The following is a 21,603-nucleotide window of genomic DNA, read 5'->3' as shown; positions in this document are numbered from 1 at the left end:
TCATTGATCTGCATGATGGGCTGACCTGAAGAAATTGCAGTTTCCATTTATAAAATATATATAAGACATATATGTGGTTTGGGTAACTACACATACTCTTCTGCAATAGAGCATGCTCCATATTTACAAAGGGACTGAAAGATGATAATGAGGAAGCTAGCGTCTGAATTCAAATTCTGTCACTCAACCACAGTGTGGAGGTCAGCATGACTGGAGATAGAGTCAGTATACGGAATTATATGGTATTTTTGAAGCCATTTTCTGAAAATTTAGTAATTCACCATGAGTTTTATTCTCTACATCTACAAAGTGAACAGAATAATTACTTTCATAAAAAGAGTTTCAAATTAGATAATGTATGTAATTATTCATAATTTTATAATGAAATTATTCAAATTTTAAAACTTTTAAAGATCTTTTTTTAAAACTTGAAAGGTCTTTTAATCTCTGCTCCCATCTCTCTCACACATATACATACACACACATGTGTGTGTCTCTGTGTGTTCATGTGTGTAAGCACACATACAACAGCATGCATGTGGATGTCAGAAGATAATCTTCCACCCTTTTAAAAACAGAGTCCCCAGTTACTGCTGCAAATGTCAGACTAACAGGCCTGTGACCTTTCAGGTTTTCCTGCTGTGGCTCCCAGCTCACAGTAAGAGTCCTGGGATTACAGATACTGTACCATGTCAAACTGTACATGGATTCTGGTCATCTGAACTCAGGTCCTTCTGCCAGTCCAGCAAGTATTTTACTGTGCCCACTCTCTGGGGCATGGATCCACATAAAACCCTAAAAAGGATTTAAAAAGGAGGGCTTCTAGGCCCACAAAATGGGAACCAAGCACAGTTTCTTGGTAGCCATATTTTTCCCCAGATGGGCTTGTAGCAAGCAGGGGTGCCACTTGCACCTTTAAGAGAGGTGTAGTAAAAACTGTGTGGCTTTTATAAACAGAAGCTTCCTGGTCTGCAAGCACAAAGGGCTCTGACTCTTACAAGAGGTCCAGCTATAAAACATTTGAATGGGGTTTGTGAGCAGAGTGATACAACTCACTTAATATCAATATTGACCTATTGTTTGCAATATTGGGCTCTCAGAGGCAGGAAACATGCCTTCACCATGTTGGACTGGGTGGAGCCAACAGGTAGGACCATGGAGATGATCCTAGCCATGCCTGATTAGGATTAAAAAAAGCACTTCTGATCAGAAAATCATTACAGATATGCAATAGAGACAGATTCAGATGAAAAAGACCTCTGAAGGGTCACAGTATTGGATAAATGTACATAAACTTGGGAGAGAGAAGAGGAAAGTATAGGCAGTTATAAAAAGAAATACTTTTAAAGAATAAAGCAGAATCTTTAAAGAGACAGAGTACAGAGAGTCATAGGTTAAAAGAGTAAGGAAAAATAAGTCATGTATATAGAACACACACAGAGAGTCTGGATTATGTATATTATTGTGTTTTCTTTGAATTTCTGACTGTGAATGAGCTAAGTACAGAGAGACATTTCATTGTACAAGATGCTAAGCTAAACCAACATATATATTTTAAAGGTATTTTGACTTCAAAATATGGGTCTAAGGACATGCTGCTCTGGAAAAGAGGTTCTGCTTTTGTTTCCACAGAGGATGAGAATCTATATATTCTTTCTAGACTAATGTGGTTTGATGGAGCAACATCCCCTGAAAATTCTACATAATCCCCAAAAATTACTTCACCCAACAAAAAGCAGGAATTAGTTTGGAGAGAACTATGCTCAAATTTCAAAAATGATTATTTATGAATCTTTGTTTACTTTTAAAGGGGGATATGCAATAGAGATAAATAATTTGCGTTAGTATAGATCTTGGCTTATTGATACAATAAACTTTGTTATATGCATATTTATTTTCTTGATTAAGGTATTGTATTTGTGCAGGTAATATTTAGTTAAGAAATTCAAATTAATAGATAGTCATCTATAATAGTCAAACTTGTAGTAATGTTTCTTAGGTTTTCTAGGTGTACAGAGATATATTTTAGATGGCTGGGTATTCTCCACACTTTTCAAAAACTAACAGAACATAGCATTTAAAATGTTTTAGTACTTTTCATGACAATGAGACTCATCTGCTCCTGGTAGCACAAATATAGTTCAAGAGGATAATGGGCATCAAAGAGGCTTCTTATGGAGTTGGTTAGCTATATGGGCAAGAAACTGCTCTTTCCTGAACTGCTTGATGTTCTGTCGAATGAACTGGACATACAGGACCCACAGAAGAGTGACTACTGAAGTTTCTTAAAGAAGATGAGACAGTCTTCCAGAGTTCCTGTTTCATTAAAGTGTCTGCCAGGAATTCTGCAGGATGCAGAAAAAAGTTACTGAAAAACTGCCAATATAGGTGGAACTGTCTTTGAAATTTCCTGTTTCATGGAAAATTTTGCCAAACTTTATGGGCCTGTAGGCTGAAGATGGGTGCCTCAATGTTACAGAAGAACTTTCAGTGATTGTCCAGGCAGCAAGAGGCCTCTGTCAATTATAGAGTTTTGGAAGTTGCTTACAATGCACTTCCTGTTTACTTAGGCAACATTTTATTCTTCTGGAGTCTTTAATGGAGTTGAGGAATAGATAGTTATAATTATAGTTTTCCTCAGTTATGATAAAAGATAAAGTAGATATAAATATTGTAACTGTAATTCTTGCTTGACTCCTGCTTTGTTATAGATAATTTTACCATGTTAAAGTTAAAACCTTCCGCTTTATTTAGAACAAAAAGGTGAGGTGATGTGGAATTCCCCTCTGCATGCTGTGAATGTATTTAGTTAATAAATATAGAAGCTGCTTGGGCCTATTACTGAGCAGAATAGAGTAAGACAGGAATTCCAAGCAGAGATAGAGGGCAAAAGCAGGTGGAATCAGGGAGATACCATGTAGCTGCTGGAGGAGACAGACACCAGAATCATTGGTAGACCAAATATTCATGGTGATGTACAGATTAATGTAAATTGGTCAATTTAAGATATAAGAGTTATCTAGAAAGATGCTTAAGTTATTGGCCAATCAGTACTTTAATTAATACAGTTTCTGTAATTATTTTGGGTCTGGGTGGCCAGGAATGAACACACAATCCCCTCCAACATTTTACCACTGAGTTGTCAACCCAGAACTTTTAAGGGAACCACCATGTATATGTTTTATTTCATTTTAACTGATTTGTTAACAGATTTTATAACTGTGCTCTAAACAAAGTTGTTACATTTCCCATGCTAATATAGAATATGACCAGGAAACTCTTAAAATACAAAGTCTAAGACTAAGGTGCACATGAGATGTAACTATACTAGTGATTTATATAAATATTATATATATAATGTATATGCATATTATATATAATTATATATTATAATATTATATATATATTGACTCATCAGTATTAGATTCAATTATTCTAAATTTTTGCCCACTGTAAAAACATACAATTTTTTTGGTCTGTATAGTCAACCTTTAAAGAAATCTGTTGTTATATAATCAACTTTTAAAGCTATCTGGTATTTAAATACATATATAATTTAAGCTAGAAAGCTCCAGGAAATTTTCTTTATTACACTTTAAAGAAAACTACCCATATGTACACAGAATCATAAATTTCTCACTGATAGTCTCCTGACCTCTTTAATAGGTTCACAACATGGAGTGAAATAGGATTGATGAGTGAAAGAAAAGTACAAGATAACCATGGATGACTGCAAATAAGTTGTAGTAAAATGAGTGGTCATGTACAATCCTTGTAGAAAATGGATTAGCAATTGTGAAAATGGTATTTTCTTCCTTAGGAAATAACATACCGTTCATGTTCATAAGATGTAGTTAAGCCAGCAACTGGGAAATTATCACAGGTCCACATCAAGTTTAAAAAAAATAGAAGGTACTCAATAAGAGATAAACAGAATGCTATGTATGCAGCTTTCTTGACAGTTATCTTGAACTTTTTCATAATCAAGCCACCAATTAAATATCCAATGCATATTGGAGGTAAGCTATAAACACCTATAAATGCAAATAAAATAGTATTAATAAAAGAGCAGAAAATAAATGTTATCAATTTTTAATACATTTTAAATTATTATTTCTCTCTAATATACAGTGATTCTAACCTCCACCAACTCACATATTTCAAATATCCCATAAATGTCACTTTAAAAAAAACACTTGGCATTAATTAATTATTTGAAGCAAGTTATAAACACCTTATAACCATCTCTCTCTCGTGCACACAAACTCTCTCTCTCTTTTTCTCTCTTTCTGACACACACACACACACACACACACACACACACACACACACACTAGGTATTTCATGTACTTCTTTCCACTCGATTTTTAATTTGACTCGTCCCTAGGTAATTTTGAAGGTCACCGTGGATTCTATGCTTGTCAAGTGTAGAAATTTTTGTAAATTGCCTGTTACCCAGAATTCTTCCTTCCTGAGTCACTTCCCAAGCAAAAAATCAAAGAAAAAAATAAAGAAAATGAGAGAGAAAATCCTTCCTAGTTTGCATTCATACAACATCAACCCCAGACTTGAAAAAATTTATCAGTCCTTTTCAGTCCCATGCAGTTGTGTTTAATTTTATCCATCTGAGGGTAGGGAGTTGAATTTTCAAAGAACTGCCAATAGTGTGGATGCTTTCAGCCTATGGCTGTCAGTTTCCAAGAGTAAATGAATCCAGGAAAGACCCAAAGATAGGTAGGATCCCTGGATTTGGTATTCTAACAAGAAAGGAAGAATGTGGTTGTCCAGATTACTCAGACCACCAGGAAACCAAGTAACCAAATTAGGAATAATGTATAAGACAAGAATTGAAGCCCAGAAATAAAACCTGGGAGTAAGATACATAATCCCAGTAACTAAAATCTATATTCCTCTTTGAATTAAAATATTGACTATCTAAAAATTGACTGACATAAGGACCCCCAAATATTTCCATAATGATGATGATTTTCATTCAGATAGGAGAGAGAACAGAGATGGTATTTCTGGCCTCTTCCTTTTTCTATCCATTCTTGATTTACCTGAAGACTGGAAAGAAGATATTTACAAGTATGGTAGCAGTATTCAATTTTCTTGCAGTTTTCTGGTCACATCATCACCTTGTTAAGCGAGTCCTAGGGTATACTGTTCATCATACTCATGGAGAAAGGGGAACAACTACTAATGAGATAATAAAAATACATACCTATGAGAAAGATTATCTCTGCAGTTGATTTTCCATATTGCTGTTCCAGGTATTTTGGCATAAAGGTAAAAGTAATGATAAATGAATTGACCTGGAGCACACTTATAAGTGTGAAAAGCATATAAATCGGATTGCAGAAGAGACTTTTCATGAATGGCAAGAAATCTGAAACAAGAGAGTGTCAAGATCATCAACATAACCTGGCCTTGCATTTTGTGTTCAGTGTTCTCCTAAAATTTTATAAATTCTGCATTGCGACACAAATACATTTGATAAATCTTTACCCCATTGGACTGAAGTTCTATGTCATTGTTTAAGGTGCTCCTGGAAGTTAGTGCCACAACTGGCTTTGAAAGAGAATGAGAATCCAGATAAGTCATCAGGCAACCTAAAAAGACATGGCATCCTATCTGTGGTTACATTATTTTATTTGTTTTCCCTTTTTTTTTCTGTTAATATCCTGCATTAACTAGAGAGTTACTAGTCTTTTTCTCTTGAATCTGTAAGGGATTCTCTTTGATGAAGTTTGAGTTCAGATACTGATGCTATAGTACTTGATACAAAAATAGATAAGCTAAAATCTTAGGAAAGCTCCAGAAATCCCGTTGCAGTTCAGCCAACTACAGCATTCCTGCTAGATTTTACAACAGACCATTCATTAGAAAGCACATAGTAATATTTTTAAACATCTTAACACATGGGTCTCACTGTAATAAAAAGCCTGCTCATTTGTTGTATTCCAAGCAACTTCCAACTAATGTAATTGGAACTCCTCCTTGTTTAAAAGGTGAACATCTAGTTTTAGCCCTTCTGTAGTAAATGGATTGAATCTCACAGAAGGTAATGAACTTCACACTTAGTAATCTCTTTCCTTTTTCATCTCTATGTTTTATATCTTGATTTTCTAAGTTTTTACTATTCTTAATAAATTGCCTAACATTTTTGAGAGTAAAGCATCAAGAAGAAACCACTAAGAAGTATAGTCATAGAAATTTAACAAAAAGAAGTGAAATTTAGTGACAAATCCATCTTTATGAATGACAGGTTACAATCAGAATTCCCAGAAGCTTTTGAACTCACCTGTGTTTGCTGACATCCCTGTTCTCCTAAATAAATTTCCACAATTCATGTTGATTTTCTATATGTCTTATATTATGCTAAGTGCTTTCCTAGTTTTGAAAATCATGTTGACCTGGCAGACCACACAATCACACATAACAATCAATATTAGCCCTTTCAGGAAAATCCTTAAAATGATCATGATTCTAAGAATGTTAAAGCCTCTGAACAAGTTTACAGTGTTACTAGCCCAGCTATAGTCAATAGTGATTAAGGGAGATGTGTGATTGGTGTGGGAGGTCCTTCTATCTATTGGTTAATGAATAAAGAACTGGCTTGGCCTACAGCATGGGAGGAAAAAAGGCAGAGTTAGAGAAATGCCATGGAGCTGTCACTATAGATAAACATGCTGAAATTTTGCTGGTAGGCCATGACCTTGTGGTGATGCACAGATTAATAGGAATGGGTTAAATTAATATGTAAGAGTTAGACAATAAGCAGCTAGAGCTAAGGGGCCAAGCAGTGATTTAATTAATATCCACATTCCCAAATATTGTCTATAAATGTTTGTTTACATTCAAAGGGGGATATAATATAGATATGAATAATTTGCATTGATATAGATCTTGGTTTATTGTACAAATTTAAGGTCAATCTTGTTATATGCATATTTCTGATCTTGATTAAGGTATTGTGTTTGTGTATCTCATAAAAATATAATTTATAATTAAGAAATATAGGTTAATAGATAGTTATCTATAACAGTCAAGCTTGTAGTCATGTTAGGTAGATTTTCTAGATGTACAGAGATGTATTACAGATATGTAGGTATTCTTCAAATCTTTCAGAGACCTTCAAAATATAGCATATAAAATTTTTAAGAAATTAGGACTTTTCATGACAGTGAGACACATCTGTTCCTGGCAGTACCAATCTACTTCAAGAGGAAGATGGGCATTGAAGCGGTTCCTTATGGAATTTGATAGCCATTTGGGCAAGAAACTGCTCTTTCCTGGACTGTTTAACTGGACATGCAGGACCCATGGAGAAACGACTGGTAAACTTGCCTAAAGGTGAGATGGTCCTTCAGGGTTCCTGCTACATGAAAAAGTCTGCCAGACATTCTGCAGGACACAGAAGAAAATGACTGAGAAACTGCCAATATAGGCAGAACTGTCTTTGAAGTTTCCTGCTTCATGGAAAAGTCTGCCAGATAATATGGACCTGTAGGCTGAAATTGAATGCTCCAAAGGTACAAAAGAACTTTGGGTGACTGTCCAGGCAGCAAGATGTCTCTGTCAATTGTAGAGTTTTGAAAGGTGCTTACAAGGTGCTTCCTGTTTAATGGGGGAGAGTCTTCTGTTTTGTGTTAATTTCATTGGTTAAATAAAAAGACTGACTTGGCCCTAATAGGACAGAAAATTAGGTAGGTGGAGTAAACAGAACAGAATGCTGGGAGAAAGAAGCTGAGTCAAGCAGTCACCATGCCTCTCCTCTCCAAGATGGATGCAGTTTAAGATCTTTTCTGGTAAGCTACCACCTCATGGTGCAACACAGATTATTAGAAATAGGTTAATCAAGATGTGAGAGTTAGCCAGTAAGAGGCTGGAACTAATGGGCCAGGCAGTGTTTAAAAGAATACAGTTTGCATGTACTTATTTTGGGGCATAAGCTAGCCAGGAGGCCGGGAGCTGAAGCAGCAGGAACACAGCCCTCAGCTCCTCACTATAAGGTAATATCATATCCTTCTGGAGTCTTTGATGGAGTTGAAGAATTTATAGTTATAGTTTTCATTAGTTATGATAAAAGATAAAGTAGATATACATATTCTAATGGTAATTCTTATTTGATACCTATTTTGTTATATGTAACTTTGTTAAAATTAAAGTCTTCCGTTTTGTTTGAACAGAAAAAGGGAAATGGTATGGGAAGCCCTTCTGTCTATCTGTTGCTTTTATTGGTTAACTATTAAAGAACTGGCTTGGTCTATAGCATTGGAGGAGGAAGGCACAGTTAGAGGGATGCCATGGAGCTGCCACCAGAGTCAGACATGCTGAAACTTTGCTGGTAAGCCACAACCTCATGGTGATGCACAGATTAATAAAAATGGGTTAAATTAATATAAGAGTTAGCAAATAAGAATCTAGAGCTAATGTGGCAAGCATTGATTTAATTAATACAGTTTCTGTGTGATTATTTTAGATCTAAGCTAGCCAGGTGGCTGGGAAGAACAAGCAGCCCCTACTCCTACATGTGGTTATTCAGCGCATGATGCCATTGGAGGTTATGTGTGGTGGAAAAAATAGAGATATGACCAATACAATTTTCCTCACCATAATCTGCACCAGAATATCAGAGAAACCCAAGAATATATTATACTGCAACCCTCATTTGACAGGTAAAGACATAGCCCCTGCTTATCTTCCAGCTATACACTGTAAGAATTTCAGAGCTCAAGCCATGCCCCTCTTGCACTAACTCAAATTTCTTGAGAATACTACAGAGGTCACCTAAATACAAGTATGAAATTAGTGGCAAGGTTCAGGAATGAGCAGTCGTGACCACTCAGCATCTCACAGATGCACCACTGCTCTGCACCAGAGGTTAATAACATTCCTGCTTGTTTTACAGCAGTCTGCTCCTTAGGGAACAGTTCTCCTGTACACTATCACACACCTTCAAACACAGAGGATTACGTTACCACTCATGTTTTCGCTTTCAACCTTTTGGGTTTTGGTTTTTCAAGATAGTGTTTCTCTGTAGCTTTGGAACCTGACCTATAACTCGTTCTGTAGACCAGGCTGGCCTCAAGCTCACAGAGATCTCCTGTCTCTGCTTAGAATTCTGGGATTAGAGGTGTATGTCACCACCACCTGGCTATTTTCTAGTCTTAATATCAAGGATACTCATAGCTAAACTGACATTTTTCCTAGCAAACTATACTGTTACCATACGACAATGTTTTTCTCCTATTATTTTTAGCTTTAATTTCTAGTTATTCATGTACTTTTTAGCTTGGACAAATATTTTATGTAAAATCGATTTTTTAAAACAGATGAGAAAACTATTTTTCTTATTGAGTATCCAGATCGACTTGAATTTTTCAAAAGTCTAATCTAAGATATGATGTTTATAATAATACCCATTGCTTCCAAGGGATAACTTGGGAAGAAGTTTAACACATCTGAGTAGGAACCACTAATGACAAACTATTTTAAGTCAGCACAGAATTTACCTGGCAAATGCTCAACTAACTTCAGACCCATCTAAACCAAATGCAGAATTTAAAGTTTTCCTGTTTACCTTTGGTGATTCCACGTTTTTTTCCCATGGCTTTTTCACGGTGTTTCTCTTTTTCATTGCTTTTAGTCACATCTGCATTATCCTCTAGTCCTTCTTTTGGGAGTGTTTTGGGAAGAAAGAAAAAGGGGATGCTGGTCAGGACATTCACTCCTGCACAGATCAAAAAGCCAATCCACCAAGCACCGACCCAGCGTGTATCAGTGAGAGCTATGGTCAGGTCATCTGTGGAGAAAAACAGATGTTTTGTTAGCTTGCATCATTCTTTCCTGGGTAAACTGTAGAAAATTATTAAGGATCATAATCCATCTAAACACAAAATTTGTGTATTATTTGTAAATTTGTAAACTATTCGCATGTTTGCTCTTGTTCTTTTTTGGGCTTTGTACTATGGTGCCCTGCTTCTACTTCCTAAATTCTGGGATTATAGTTATCTGTCACTAGGCTGGGTGAATTCAGACCTTTAGAAAAAATGTCTGAGCCAGGCAGTGGTGGTGCACAACTTTAATCCCATCATTCAGGGAAGCAGAGGCAAGCAGATCTCTGTGAGTTTGAGGTCAACTGTTCTGCAAAATGAGTTCCAGGACAGTCAGAGAAATACGGAGAAACCCTGCCTCAGAAAGAAAGAAAATGTGTCCAAGATTATTCAATTTGGTAAAGTTAAAATTATCAAAGAAAAAAAGTTCTGGATTGTTATGTTATTATACATAGCATAATAGTTAAAAGCTCATTTTAAAAAGAGAGTAAAAGGATTTGAGACATATTTAAGAAACCGGATTTAACTTAGTGAATTCATATCTGAAAACATCACAGTGATTGAAGAAAAGGACTGGAGAGACGGTTCAGCAATAACTAAGAATTATTGCTGCTATTGCAGAGGTCCTGAGTTCTATTAGCCGCACCCATATCGAAACTCACTACTGCCTGTAACTATGATTTCAGAACATCTGAACCCTTTTCTGACTTCTGCAGGCACCCACACACAGTGCAAACACATACACACACACAAATAAGACATAAATTAAGACAATAAAATATCACATGGTACACAATTACTTTTTTGTGTATTCATTAAGAAAATCAACTGATTTGATCTAGCAATATGTGGTGATATGTAGCCAGTGGCCATGTCATAGGAACTGTAGATAGCAATAGATCTTATGGAATATAGCCCAGAGGATGACAAAGCTACTTAGGTACATCCTGGAGAGGCAGAGGTCCTGAAGGATTTTTTTTTACAGAATGTCCCTTGTTTTTTTCTGTGCTTCCTTCTGTTTGTTGCTGCCATATTCCTGTTGTATTTGTTGCAGTGTAGTTACTATAAGAAGGAATTCTACTGTATCTAGTACAGTGTTGTTGTTCTTGAGAAAAATCCCACTCTTCACTGGGCAATTAACTTGTATATAATAATTTTTATAAGAGTAATGATGTTGAATCAATGATTTAATTAAAATTTGAGCCTAAAAGATACATGTGGTTAAGACAATTAGTAAGATGATTAGGAACATGATTTATGTTATTCTGACAATTGTTCCAATAAGAGGTACTAAAAAGACAAATATAGGGTAAAAGTCACCTTTCCCAAATATGGGATTTGCAGAGGATGGAAAACAAGAACAAGGAAGTTTAATGAACTATAGACCCATGAATTATGCCTGTGAAAAAAACAGGCTGATGATTAAAGTAAATTATTTCCCTATACCTAAGGTTAGGTCTGAGTTTCTTGGTCACGTAATTTCAGAATTAACCACACCACTAGTATGTGAAAAAAAACTGAGAAAGAAAATTAAACGTCCCTATTGTGTAAAGAAAAATAGGTGGTTATCTGACCACTCATTTAGTTTCTCTAGAGTAGAGCTAAAAATAGAAATATATACTGAAACTGCAAAGAGCTGTCTGGAATTAGCTAAAATATACATAGCTTGCTGAACTTTTTTTTTCAGTAATAAAAGAAAGAGTCATTGCTTTGGGATGAAGATATTATGGTGGGAAAATTAATACAAATAAAAATGTTTAATTTCTATTTGTGGGCTTCTAAGGAAGACATGTAACTTTTGATCTTAATGAAATTTTTTTCTTATGTAAAGATTTTGTTTTTGAAAAATATGTGAAATGTGAGGTAATCTCTTATTGCATAGATATATTTAGATACGAAGTATGAAAGGGCTAAGAAAAAATAAAAGATAAGAGAAGAGGATATGTTGAAGGAAAAGCGTCAGAAAAGAGAACAGAAACAACCGGGAAGAAGCAAAAGGAGAATACCAGGAAAATATCACAGGAGAACAACTGGAAGAGGAAGTAAAAATGACAGGGTAAAAAGAACTGAACAGCCAAAGAACTGAGTAAGAACAACCAACAGAAAGAAAAATAAAACAAAGAATTAACCTCTGGCCCTCAGATAAAGTTCCCATGAGTGTCTGTGCATCTGTCCAGAGGTTTGCCTGCTCTACAGCTCCCCTGCAGTTTCTCTGACACGGGAACTGGGCCCCTTGCAGCAATATAATTTTGAGCAGGTAATGATTATTTCCGTCTGTTATGTGAAACCTTTTAAATAAGTGCTTATCACAAACTTTTCTTTTTTAATGAAAAGATCTCTTTCATTATCCACAGTGACTGCCTCATTAAGAAAAACTTATTTGAGTAAATTGTTTGAAACCAAAGGAGTGGCTACGATGTGGTGAGAGGATGTGGGACTTTTAATGAGAAGGTGGCGTTTTATCCTTACCTCTGCTCCTCTTGGGTCTGCAAACTGTAAGCAGTGATAATTTGCCTAACTGAGGATCAAAGGAGGCAGTGGTATATTAATCTGGAGCATTCTTCTACACTCTAGAGACTATACTATATAAATAAAATGTATTTTACCTGTATTCACAGATCCGATGTCTACATAAAGGGTTGCACAGAAGGATGCCAATAAAAGTCCAATCAATGGGCCAACAACCATTCCTGTTTCTAAAATACCTGGAAGTAAACAAAAATAGGAAGTTACACAACCACACAAAGAGTTTGCTTGCACACAAAAGCCTTGACTATTAATAGTTTTAGATATTAGATTTCTTTTCCTTCCATTGTCGAGCTGGGTATCAAATCCAGTAGCCTAGCCAAACACTCTACAACTGAGCTATACCCCACTATTTTAGGTATTCTTATGTATTCGATATAAAAAAATTGAGCTTGATATGTATGTTACATGTAAATTTATACACATATATACCCATTACATGTACATATATGTGTTGCATGTACATACATTGATTATATAAATATTAAGAAAGATGCTCCCATTGTTTCAATACAGAATGTCCCTCAGAATTTCATGGGTCACAGACTTGTTTCCCAGGGGTTATGACTGAAGCCTGAAGTAACTTCCAATTCAGGGTATTATAGCGGATGTTCAGGTCATCTGGAGTAGAACAATAGCCCCTTCCTCATTCTCTTTCCCTTCCCACTCACAAGATGAATGGGTTCACTCCATCATCCTTCCTGTCACCATGGTGAACTGCCTCATCACAAGCCTCTAAACCACACATTCCAGCAACATAGACCAAAACTTCCAAATCTGTGAGCCAAACAAATACTTTCTCTTTATAAAATGTTATCTTAGATATTTATTAAAGTGACAGAAACCTGATTGACACAAAAACTTTATCACTCAAAGCTACATTACACATTCTCTTTCATCCTGAGTTAAGGCCCAAGGCAGTACTATCACAGGCAGTCCTGTCAAAGCCAGGATATGAGCAAGGTCATTTTGTTGCTTCTATAGCTATGTTTTCAAGGGTTTCTGTGATGGCTAGGTTTAATTGTCAACTGTCCTGCCTAGAACTCCCTGGAAGGAGAATCTTAATAAAGTGTTGTCTACACTGGGTTTACCTGGGGCATGTCCATAGAAGACTGTCTCAATTAAGTTAATTGATGTGGGAAGACCCGGTCCACTGTGAGCAGGACCATTCCCTAGGCAGGGAGTCATCAACTATGTAAGAGTAGGGAAAGAGCTGAGCACAACCATGCAAGCAAAGACATAAGCATGTATATGTTCACTCTCTGCTCTTGGATCTGTGACAGCAGCCTCAAGCTTCTGCTACTGTGACTTCTCTATTGTTATGAAATTATAAGATAAATGAACTCCTTTCTCTCCAAGGCTGCATTTCCTCACAGAAAAAGAAATGAAACTAACACAGTTTTGAAGTGTGATCCAAAGTAGTATTATTAAATAAAAACTCTGAGTCACATATTAGGGTGAAAGCTGAAAGATCAGAGCAAGCAATAAAGCAGCAGCCATAGTCACTTTTTACCTCTGTGAAATTTCATACCTAAATATAAAAGATTATTGCCAAATCAGTAAGTCTTCAAATAGTGACAAAAGTTACTTTTAATTTAAATAATCTTGGTTAATCCTAACCCTATTCCTCTCTTCTATTATCTGCTTTCATTTTTGTTTGTTTGTTCTTTCATGTTAAGTAATATGTATACATTAATTGAAAAGTGTCCCTATATACAAAGTTATGGGTTTATAAACAACTACAGATGGAATTACTTAAGAACATATGCAAATTATTCCTAATAAGCTGAGAACAGTTAAGAGACAGCAGAAATAGGTATACACTCAAATGGTTCTTCCCTTAAGATGTATACATTTTAAAAAGACATTTTTAAGTAATACAAACAAAAGATCAACTTGGATAGTTATTAAAACCATAAAAAAACCTGCCTGTCTAGGCCAAGAAGTTAAAACAAAGGAAAATGTGTCATTAACTTCATAGAGAAGCAGGTTGCAGAGCCCCAAGTAGTAAAAGAGAGAAGATGGTAAATAAGAAACCAACTATTGAACATAGTAAAGGAGACATGATTAAAATAGTATTTGATAAGTCTTATTCTGCAAGATAGTTTACAAGAATACAACAAAAGAAAATACTAAGTGCCAAGCACAAGGTTCAACAGGTAAAGGCATTTTTCCATCAAACTTGACCCAAGGATCAGAGTTCAATATCCAGGCCAACTGTCAAAAGCTGTCATCTGAACACCACACTGTCAACAAAATGCACACACACACACAGAGAGAGAGAGAGAGAGAGAGAGAGAGAGAGAGAGAGAGAGGCAGACAGACAGATATAAGACAGTATTTTAAAGTACTACAGATACAAAATGGCCAATAATTAAATTGTAATAACTTATAGATGCAAGAATGATAATGAAAAGCAACAACAACAAAAAAAAAACCACAATTAAATCTAAGAAACATTTTCCAGGAAATATTGATGAATCTCTAATGCTTTAGGGATAATGTGGTAGCAACAGAAGACCGTAGGTTCAGAAGGTTAGCGGGCTCTCCAACCGTGAGAGCCTGATTGAAAAAGTGGCTTGTCTGGAACTATGGTGTTTAATTCTTCCATTAAATAATCTTTAAGACCAATGGTGAAATAGCACTCAGATCAGCATTGTGCAAACCACAATGTGTCCAAATAAATAAATAAATAAATAAATAAATAAATAAATAAATAAATGTTTTTAGCCTCTGAGGACTTGGTTAGCTAGTAAAGATTCCAACTCTGATTTTCAAACTTACCAATATATAAAGGGGAGTTTTCAGATTTGGCAAAATCTTCTATGTAAGAAATACCCAAGGGCATGATGGGGGTTTCACCAATTCCACGGATAAAATTTCCTACCATTACATATATCCACATTAAGGATTTGATTTCTTTTGAACACTCTATATTAAAACAAGAGAAAAACAGATAAGCATTTCAACAGTCAAGTGTTACTGAGAGTTAATTCAAAATTTTCTTTGTTTCTTGGGTCACAAATCTATGATGACCACGAAAGGAGTTATGTAACTGTGCTAACTGTGACTCACTGAGTCACCCCTACTGCTTATTTTGGGATATTATTTATCAACGATTTATAGGAGTTATTTATGCTGGAACCAATTCTCACAGGTGGGAAAGATGACTCTACAGATATATACCTCTTCCCAATTCAGTATTTAGTGACAACACATTGGTTGTGAGAATTTATATCAAAGAAATATGCAAACATTAAAAACAAGGACTTTTCATCACCTCTAGGGATTCAGTTTTCTGCCAACCAATGAACCCAATAAGTTAATGTATGCCTTGCCTCATTCATCCACAATTCTGAGGATTAAAAAAGAAGCACACGTGTGTGTATGTCTCTGATAATTCGTGCCGTACTGACACAACACAGGGAAGATTGATAAAAGCCTCAATTACTTTGTAGATACTAAATATTGTAGCACAAATAATAACCCAAGAGACAAATTTGGGGTTCAACCCAAAACCCAGAAGAGCAGAGCAGGAAGGCCACTAGAGAAGTCTTACCTCTACCAAGTCTGGGATACCTCAGATTAAGCCGACTAAGCTTCTCTCCTCCCATTTTGTATTCTCTCTAATGCTGGGATTAAAGGCATGTGACTCCCCAGGACTGGGATTAAAGGTGTGAGCCACCAGCACCTATATTTTTTTCTGCATTGATCTTGTGTAGCCTAGGGTGGCCTTGATCTCACAGAGATCTATCTGGTTCTGTCCCCCAAATCCTGGAATTAAAGGTGTGTGTCACCATTGACTGACCTTTAGTGGCTTTAACTTTGTCTCTGGTCTTCAGGCAAGATTTATTTATCAATATACAAATGATATAACACTACAAAATATTTAACTGAGTAGTAACCATATTTTTTTCTAACGATTCTGTCTTTTACTATTAACCAAATATTCCAATGGATCAAACAACAGATGATCATTGAATAACAGATAATGAATCTAATGGCACTCCATAGATTCCCTGAGACTAGTGACGTTCCAAGCCTTGGGGACTGTTGCAAATTCTGTGGCATGAATCTACATAAGATGGAAAAGTTCTGGCCTGAGACAATCCTACTGAGACAGTATCAAACTATGTGTTCAGGAAATGTGGTGGGTCTTTTAGCATATGTGACTTTAAAAATGTTCTTTAAAACCTATGTACCTTACAAAGCACATGTGCATAATGTGTGTGCAGGTGCCCAAGAGGGCCAGAAGAGGGCACCCAATTCCCCATAACTGAATTGACAGGGGGTTGGGGACAACCTGATGACAGTGCTGGGAATCAATCAGGCCCTCTGTAAGAGTGGTATGGTGCTCTAAATGGAAACGCCCCCCCCCAGGCTCGGGTATTAAATATTTAGTCACCAGTTAGTAGTGCTATTTGGAGAAGTAGAGGAAGAATATCACTGCAGATCAGCTTCCAGAGCTTAAAGCCTCACCCTCTGTCCCAGTTTGCTCTTTCTGCCTCATGCTTGTAGTTGAGATGTGAGTTCCTCCTGCTGCCTTTCTCCCTGCCGTGATTGATTCTCATCCCTCTAGAACAGTCATTATCAACCTAGGGATCACATCTCTTTTAGGGGTCATATGACCCTTTCACAGGGCTCCCCTAAGAAAATTTGAAGACATAGATATACATTATGATGCATAACAGTAGCAAGATTACAGCTACGAAGGAACAACAAAAACACTTTTAGGATTGGTGGTCACCATAATATGAGGAACTGTATTAAAGCGTTTCAGCATTAGGAAGATTGAAAAGCATTGTTCTAGAATCTTAAGCACAGCTATGTTCTTCTGTGTATAAGTTCCCTTTTGTTATGGCAGTCTATCATAGTAAAAGAAAAGTAACCAATACATGCAATAAATACCCAGTGGACTCTGCTTTGTTCCTGTCTCCAGGTTCCTGACTTGGCTTCCCTCATGGTTGAGTACAATTTATAAGCTAGACAACCTCTTTCCTACCTGAAGTGGTTTTAGTCCATGTTTTATTATAGCAACAGAAAACCAAACTATAAGATCACACAGATCTTATTATGGGTCTAGATCCACCCTTCCAATTTGTTTTCTCTTGTGGGATTAACTCTACAGTGGTGCGGGAGTAGATATCATGTTTTTTAATAACTACTTTAAGAAACAAAGGAGTCTTAAGTTTATTCAAACTTAGGAAGCAGAGAATTCTATATTATTAGACATCTCTCTTCCCTGAGAAGAGAAACAAAGATTGTTCATTTGTCTTAGATGCCTACTAAATCCAATGTAACACTCAAAGCCCTTTACCAGAGTAACCATGTCCCTGAGCAGGAAAACAATAAGAAGCACTAGTTCACCTTTAGGGTCCGGTGTTGGTGTTAAAGTCTGGCTTCTGTTTCCTGAACACAAGAAGCTGTTTGAGGACAAGTTGCTTGAAGGTGAGATTGTTTTCTCATATTCGTATCTGTGTGGACACAGAAAACATTCACTGTGAGGACCTGAGTGCAATGAGAGCATCTGTAGATCTCTGAATCCTGCTTCCCTGTAAAAACATCATCCAGAACCCACACAGACATGTTTCCACAGTGGTCATTCTAAACATCATGGATCCCATTGCTGGGCCAGAGAAATTACTTAGCAGGTAAAGAACTTGCTGCACAGCCTGATGACCTGAGCTCAGTCCTGTAAACCACATAAAGGTGGAGGGAGAGGAGTGATTCCAATAAGTGGTCCTCTGATCTCTACATGTGAATACCTACAACCACCATGCATGTGCAAAGACATACAGCTCCCCCAAATAAATAGAAATGGAAATCTGTATCATGAAGCTGGACATGTAGTTCTGGGGTTAAACTCCCTAACTGCATCAACAGGGTGTGGTGGCCCATGTCTGTCACCCTAGCACTTGAGAGGTGGAGAGAGGAACAACAGAAGCTCAAGGTCACCCTCAGCTATGCAGTTAGTTTGAGGCCAGACTGGGCTTCGCAAGAACCTATCTCAAATAAAAACAGAACAAAACACAGCAAAATAAACCAAAAATAACCCCCAATTTGAAAACATAAATGAATATAAATAAGTAATAAATTTCATCAAAAGAACTTGATAATCTCCAAAAATGTGCCTCTTCTTTACAGTTAGCTCTCATCTCCACATGTAAGTGGCATAGCTTTCAGATTCCCTAATGCCGACCCTTTGATATTTCTAAATGACTATTTTCTAGAAATAATTGAGTGAGGTAAAGAACAGAAACAAAAAAAAAGAAAGAAACTCACTAAAATAAAATTGAGAAGATGAAAGCTTTAGAGAGAGACAAGAAACAACACAACAAATCAAGACACTTGCTCTGTGATCTCTGAGCTGTGATCTTATCCTTCCTTTCAGAGAATTCAAGCAATCATTTTCCTATGTGTTCATTAGCTCCAACAGAAGAAAAAGTTCCCATGTCATGACAAAAGGTGACAGAATCCATCACCTGTCAATGCAGAGTCATGGTACAAAAAGTGTTAATAAACTATGGTCATTTAACTTGATTAAATCACCAAGGATCAGCTTCTCCTAGAAAGAAAATGACAGACTACCACAGCAGAGGAGAATGTATCCAGCTAAGTCTATCTCCATTGTAGGTATCCTGGATTTCATTTAGTTATTTAATATTTATTATTTCTAAGTGCTGTTTAGAAGAGAGACAGCCAGAGGAAACTATGGGCTGCTGAATTCTGCATGAGTATGGAGTTATACTTGTCAACATTCTAGTTTTTATGCTGAATAATATAGTACAGAAGTCAGAACCACTTCACCCAAGAACAACTGCCTGGATGTCCCCACAGAGATTGCCAGTGAAGTGTAGACAAGAGTCTGTGCCTCTCTATTCATGACCCAGTGAGGACAAGCCAGATTCAAAGAATAATCTCCATTGGCAGAAGGTAGACAAACACAGTAGTTTTCTTGAAATATTTCTTGACATTGATTTGAATCAAATAAAAAGCAAAGAATAACTTTTAAATTCCATCCACAAGCTTCCAGTTCCCTGCAAAAACACCTGAGATGACAAAATATTCTTTCATTTATTATCCACTTAAAAATTCAGTTGTTCATTCAAAGTCCATTTACTCCCCTATTGACAATAAAAAAAGCAGGAAAATGTTTCAAAATGAAAAAAGAAAATTCCCATTTTATCACAGATAAAGAGATCTAGACATGAAGATGTAGATCAGTCAGCACATTGGTGCCTGGCAAGCACAAATTGAATGCTAATTTCCATATTAGCATTCTATACTTTGGGGGAGCATTGCTCCCCCCAGAGAGGAAATTCTAAGCCTCATTCACTGCAATTGAAAGTTGAACTAAAAATACCATCAAGGACTGGGATACTCACCGGCCCATTAGGAAATGAGGTAGTGACATTAAGAAACATCCTATGCCCATAACCACACATCCAACACCGATCACTATAGGTCTGTGCAGTTTTGTTCCAAAATAGCTCACAAATATAATGAACAAAAGGTTTCCTAGGAGAAATGAGAATGCCTGTTTCAGTAAAGTATTATCACATCATAGTCAATAGCCTCCTCTATATTTGCAATCTAGTGTTCATTGTTTAACAACCACCTTAAGAACACAGCAATAGGTGCTTAGAAGATTTGTGCATTATTTTAAATTCATAATCAATCATGACCCTGACGGAAGGTTCTCCTTCATTTTGGAGAATATTCAGGGGTTTATTCAGGATTATTTAGTCTTTCAGAATGGATACAAAAGCAAGTGCTAGCCTGCAAGTCACATCTGGCTGCTCCTCTCATGTCTGCTCTATGCAGAGTCAAATGGAATCATGTTTTTATTTTTAATTTAATAATTAAAAAATCATTTTTTTGCTCAACACAGCCAAGCTGGATATCTGCTTCTACTTTCATATCTTTCCTTAGACCCAGTTAAACAGAGAGAAGGTCAGAGTCCTAACTCTCCAACTGCAACTTAGTTCCAGATTGCTGGAGGCATAAACTCAAACACAAAATTAATAGTAGAAATTAATTTGCACTATTTAGTTTAGTAGAAAACTTTGGTTTAAAGAAACTCAGTGGGACACCCTATTCTGACAGAGATGACTTTACTATAGATGTTAAGAGATAAAAGAAGTAGAGGGGCCGGGGACCTGTTATCCCCAGTCACAGAGGGGCTAAGACAGGAAGACTGCAAAATCAAAGTTGGCCTGGGCTGCAGAATGAGTTCAAGACAAGCCTAGGCATCTTACTGAGAACTCCCTCAAAATAAAAAGTAAATAAAGGGGCTGGGGATAGAGTGGTAGAATGCTTGTCTAATGTGTGAAGCTCTAGGTTCAATCATCAGTACTATTAACAGAAAAAAAAGGAATTGAAAAGAAACAAATATATAAGTAAGCTCTCTACAAACCACATATTTTCAGTTTGATGAAGAGTATTTACCACATTCATATAACGCATAAAGAAAAAAATTAGAAAACTCAAATACTTTTTTTAATGACTTTGCAAATCTCTAAGTGATCCCAAATACTTGAAAGATATATGAAGACTTTGTTTTTCTCCCAATTCTATTTCTCTCTACTCTGCTAAGAAGAAGAGACGTTGCATTATTTTGAATGGTATGTGCCTCCCTCTATATCCTTATTACCCATTCTCTGTCCACAAATCATATCAATGAGGTCATGACTCAGAAGGTAATACCCCAGGATACCCACTGTTTGAACTCTCTGGGCTCCTTTCTAGTCTCTGTACCTGCTCTGAATGAACTGGATCTTGTCTGAAATCTCTGTTGTTTGAAAGGAAAACATTCCTTCCTCACATTACACTTAGATTGCCTTTTACATTGCCTTAGTGTCCCTCAAATAATTGGAGGGAAGGTGTGGGGGAATGTAAGGTGTCATCCAGGCTAGGGGAAGGTTGTTAACAACACTAACTGGGGAAATGCCCACCAAATGCTGCATTCACTGTCCAATGTGAATTCCTTCACATCGCAATGATTCTAATTTAGGACTCCCTTTAAGTCATCTGCCACAGCCAGTGGCATTATTATTTTTTTAAAATATTTATTTATTTATTAAAAATTTCCACCTTCTCCCATCCTCCCATGTCCCTCCCACTCCCGCCACTCCCCCTGCCCCTCGCTCTCCAGTCCTAAGAGGAGTCAGGGGGCCCTGCCTTGTGGAAAGTCCAAGGGGGCATCCAGGTCTAGGAAGGTGTGCATCCAAACAGATTA

At 36.6% G+C, this 21,603-nt stretch overlaps 2 protein-coding genes across 3 annotated transcripts in view; one reads left to right on the top strand and one right to left on the bottom strand.

The window, feature by feature from the left end:
- The window catches only part of Slco1b3 (solute carrier organic anion transporter family member 1B3), a 1,042,880-nt gene that overhangs the window by 96,392 nt on the left and 924,885 nt on the right, over positions 1 to 21,603 (top strand). The gene's annotated exons all lie outside the window — the stretch shown is intronic.
- Positions 1 to 21,603, bottom strand: part of LOC142855850 (solute carrier organic anion transporter family member 1A5-like) — a 47,956-nt gene that overhangs the window by 18,061 nt on the left and 8,292 nt on the right. For both annotated transcript variants that reach the window (XM_075982376.1, XM_075982377.1), the window contains exons 5-11: positions 19,751 to 19,883; positions 17,733 to 17,839; positions 15,150 to 15,296; positions 12,446 to 12,544; positions 9,587 to 9,808; positions 5,225 to 5,389; positions 3,833 to 4,034 (exon numbers count right to left, since the gene is read on the bottom strand). In XM_075982376.1, the coding sequence (XP_075838491.1) occupies positions 3,833 to 4,034; positions 5,225 to 5,389; positions 9,587 to 9,808; positions 12,446 to 12,544; positions 15,150 to 15,296; positions 17,733 to 17,839; positions 19,751 to 19,883 (1,075 nt within the window). The remainder of the gene's footprint in view (positions 1 to 3,832; positions 4,035 to 5,224; positions 5,390 to 9,586; positions 9,809 to 12,445; positions 12,545 to 15,149; positions 15,297 to 17,732; positions 17,840 to 19,750; positions 19,884 to 21,603) is intronic.

The sequence above is a fragment of the Microtus pennsylvanicus genome, chromosome 8 (genome assembly GCF_037038515.1).
Source record: "Microtus pennsylvanicus isolate mMicPen1 chromosome 8, mMicPen1.hap1, whole genome shotgun sequence".
In the NCBI taxonomy this organism is placed as follows: Eukaryota; Metazoa; Chordata; class Mammalia; order Rodentia; family Cricetidae; genus Microtus; species Microtus pennsylvanicus.
The sequence above is the reverse complement of the archived record's forward strand: the minus strand, read 5'-3'. Positions and strand labels throughout refer to the sequence as shown.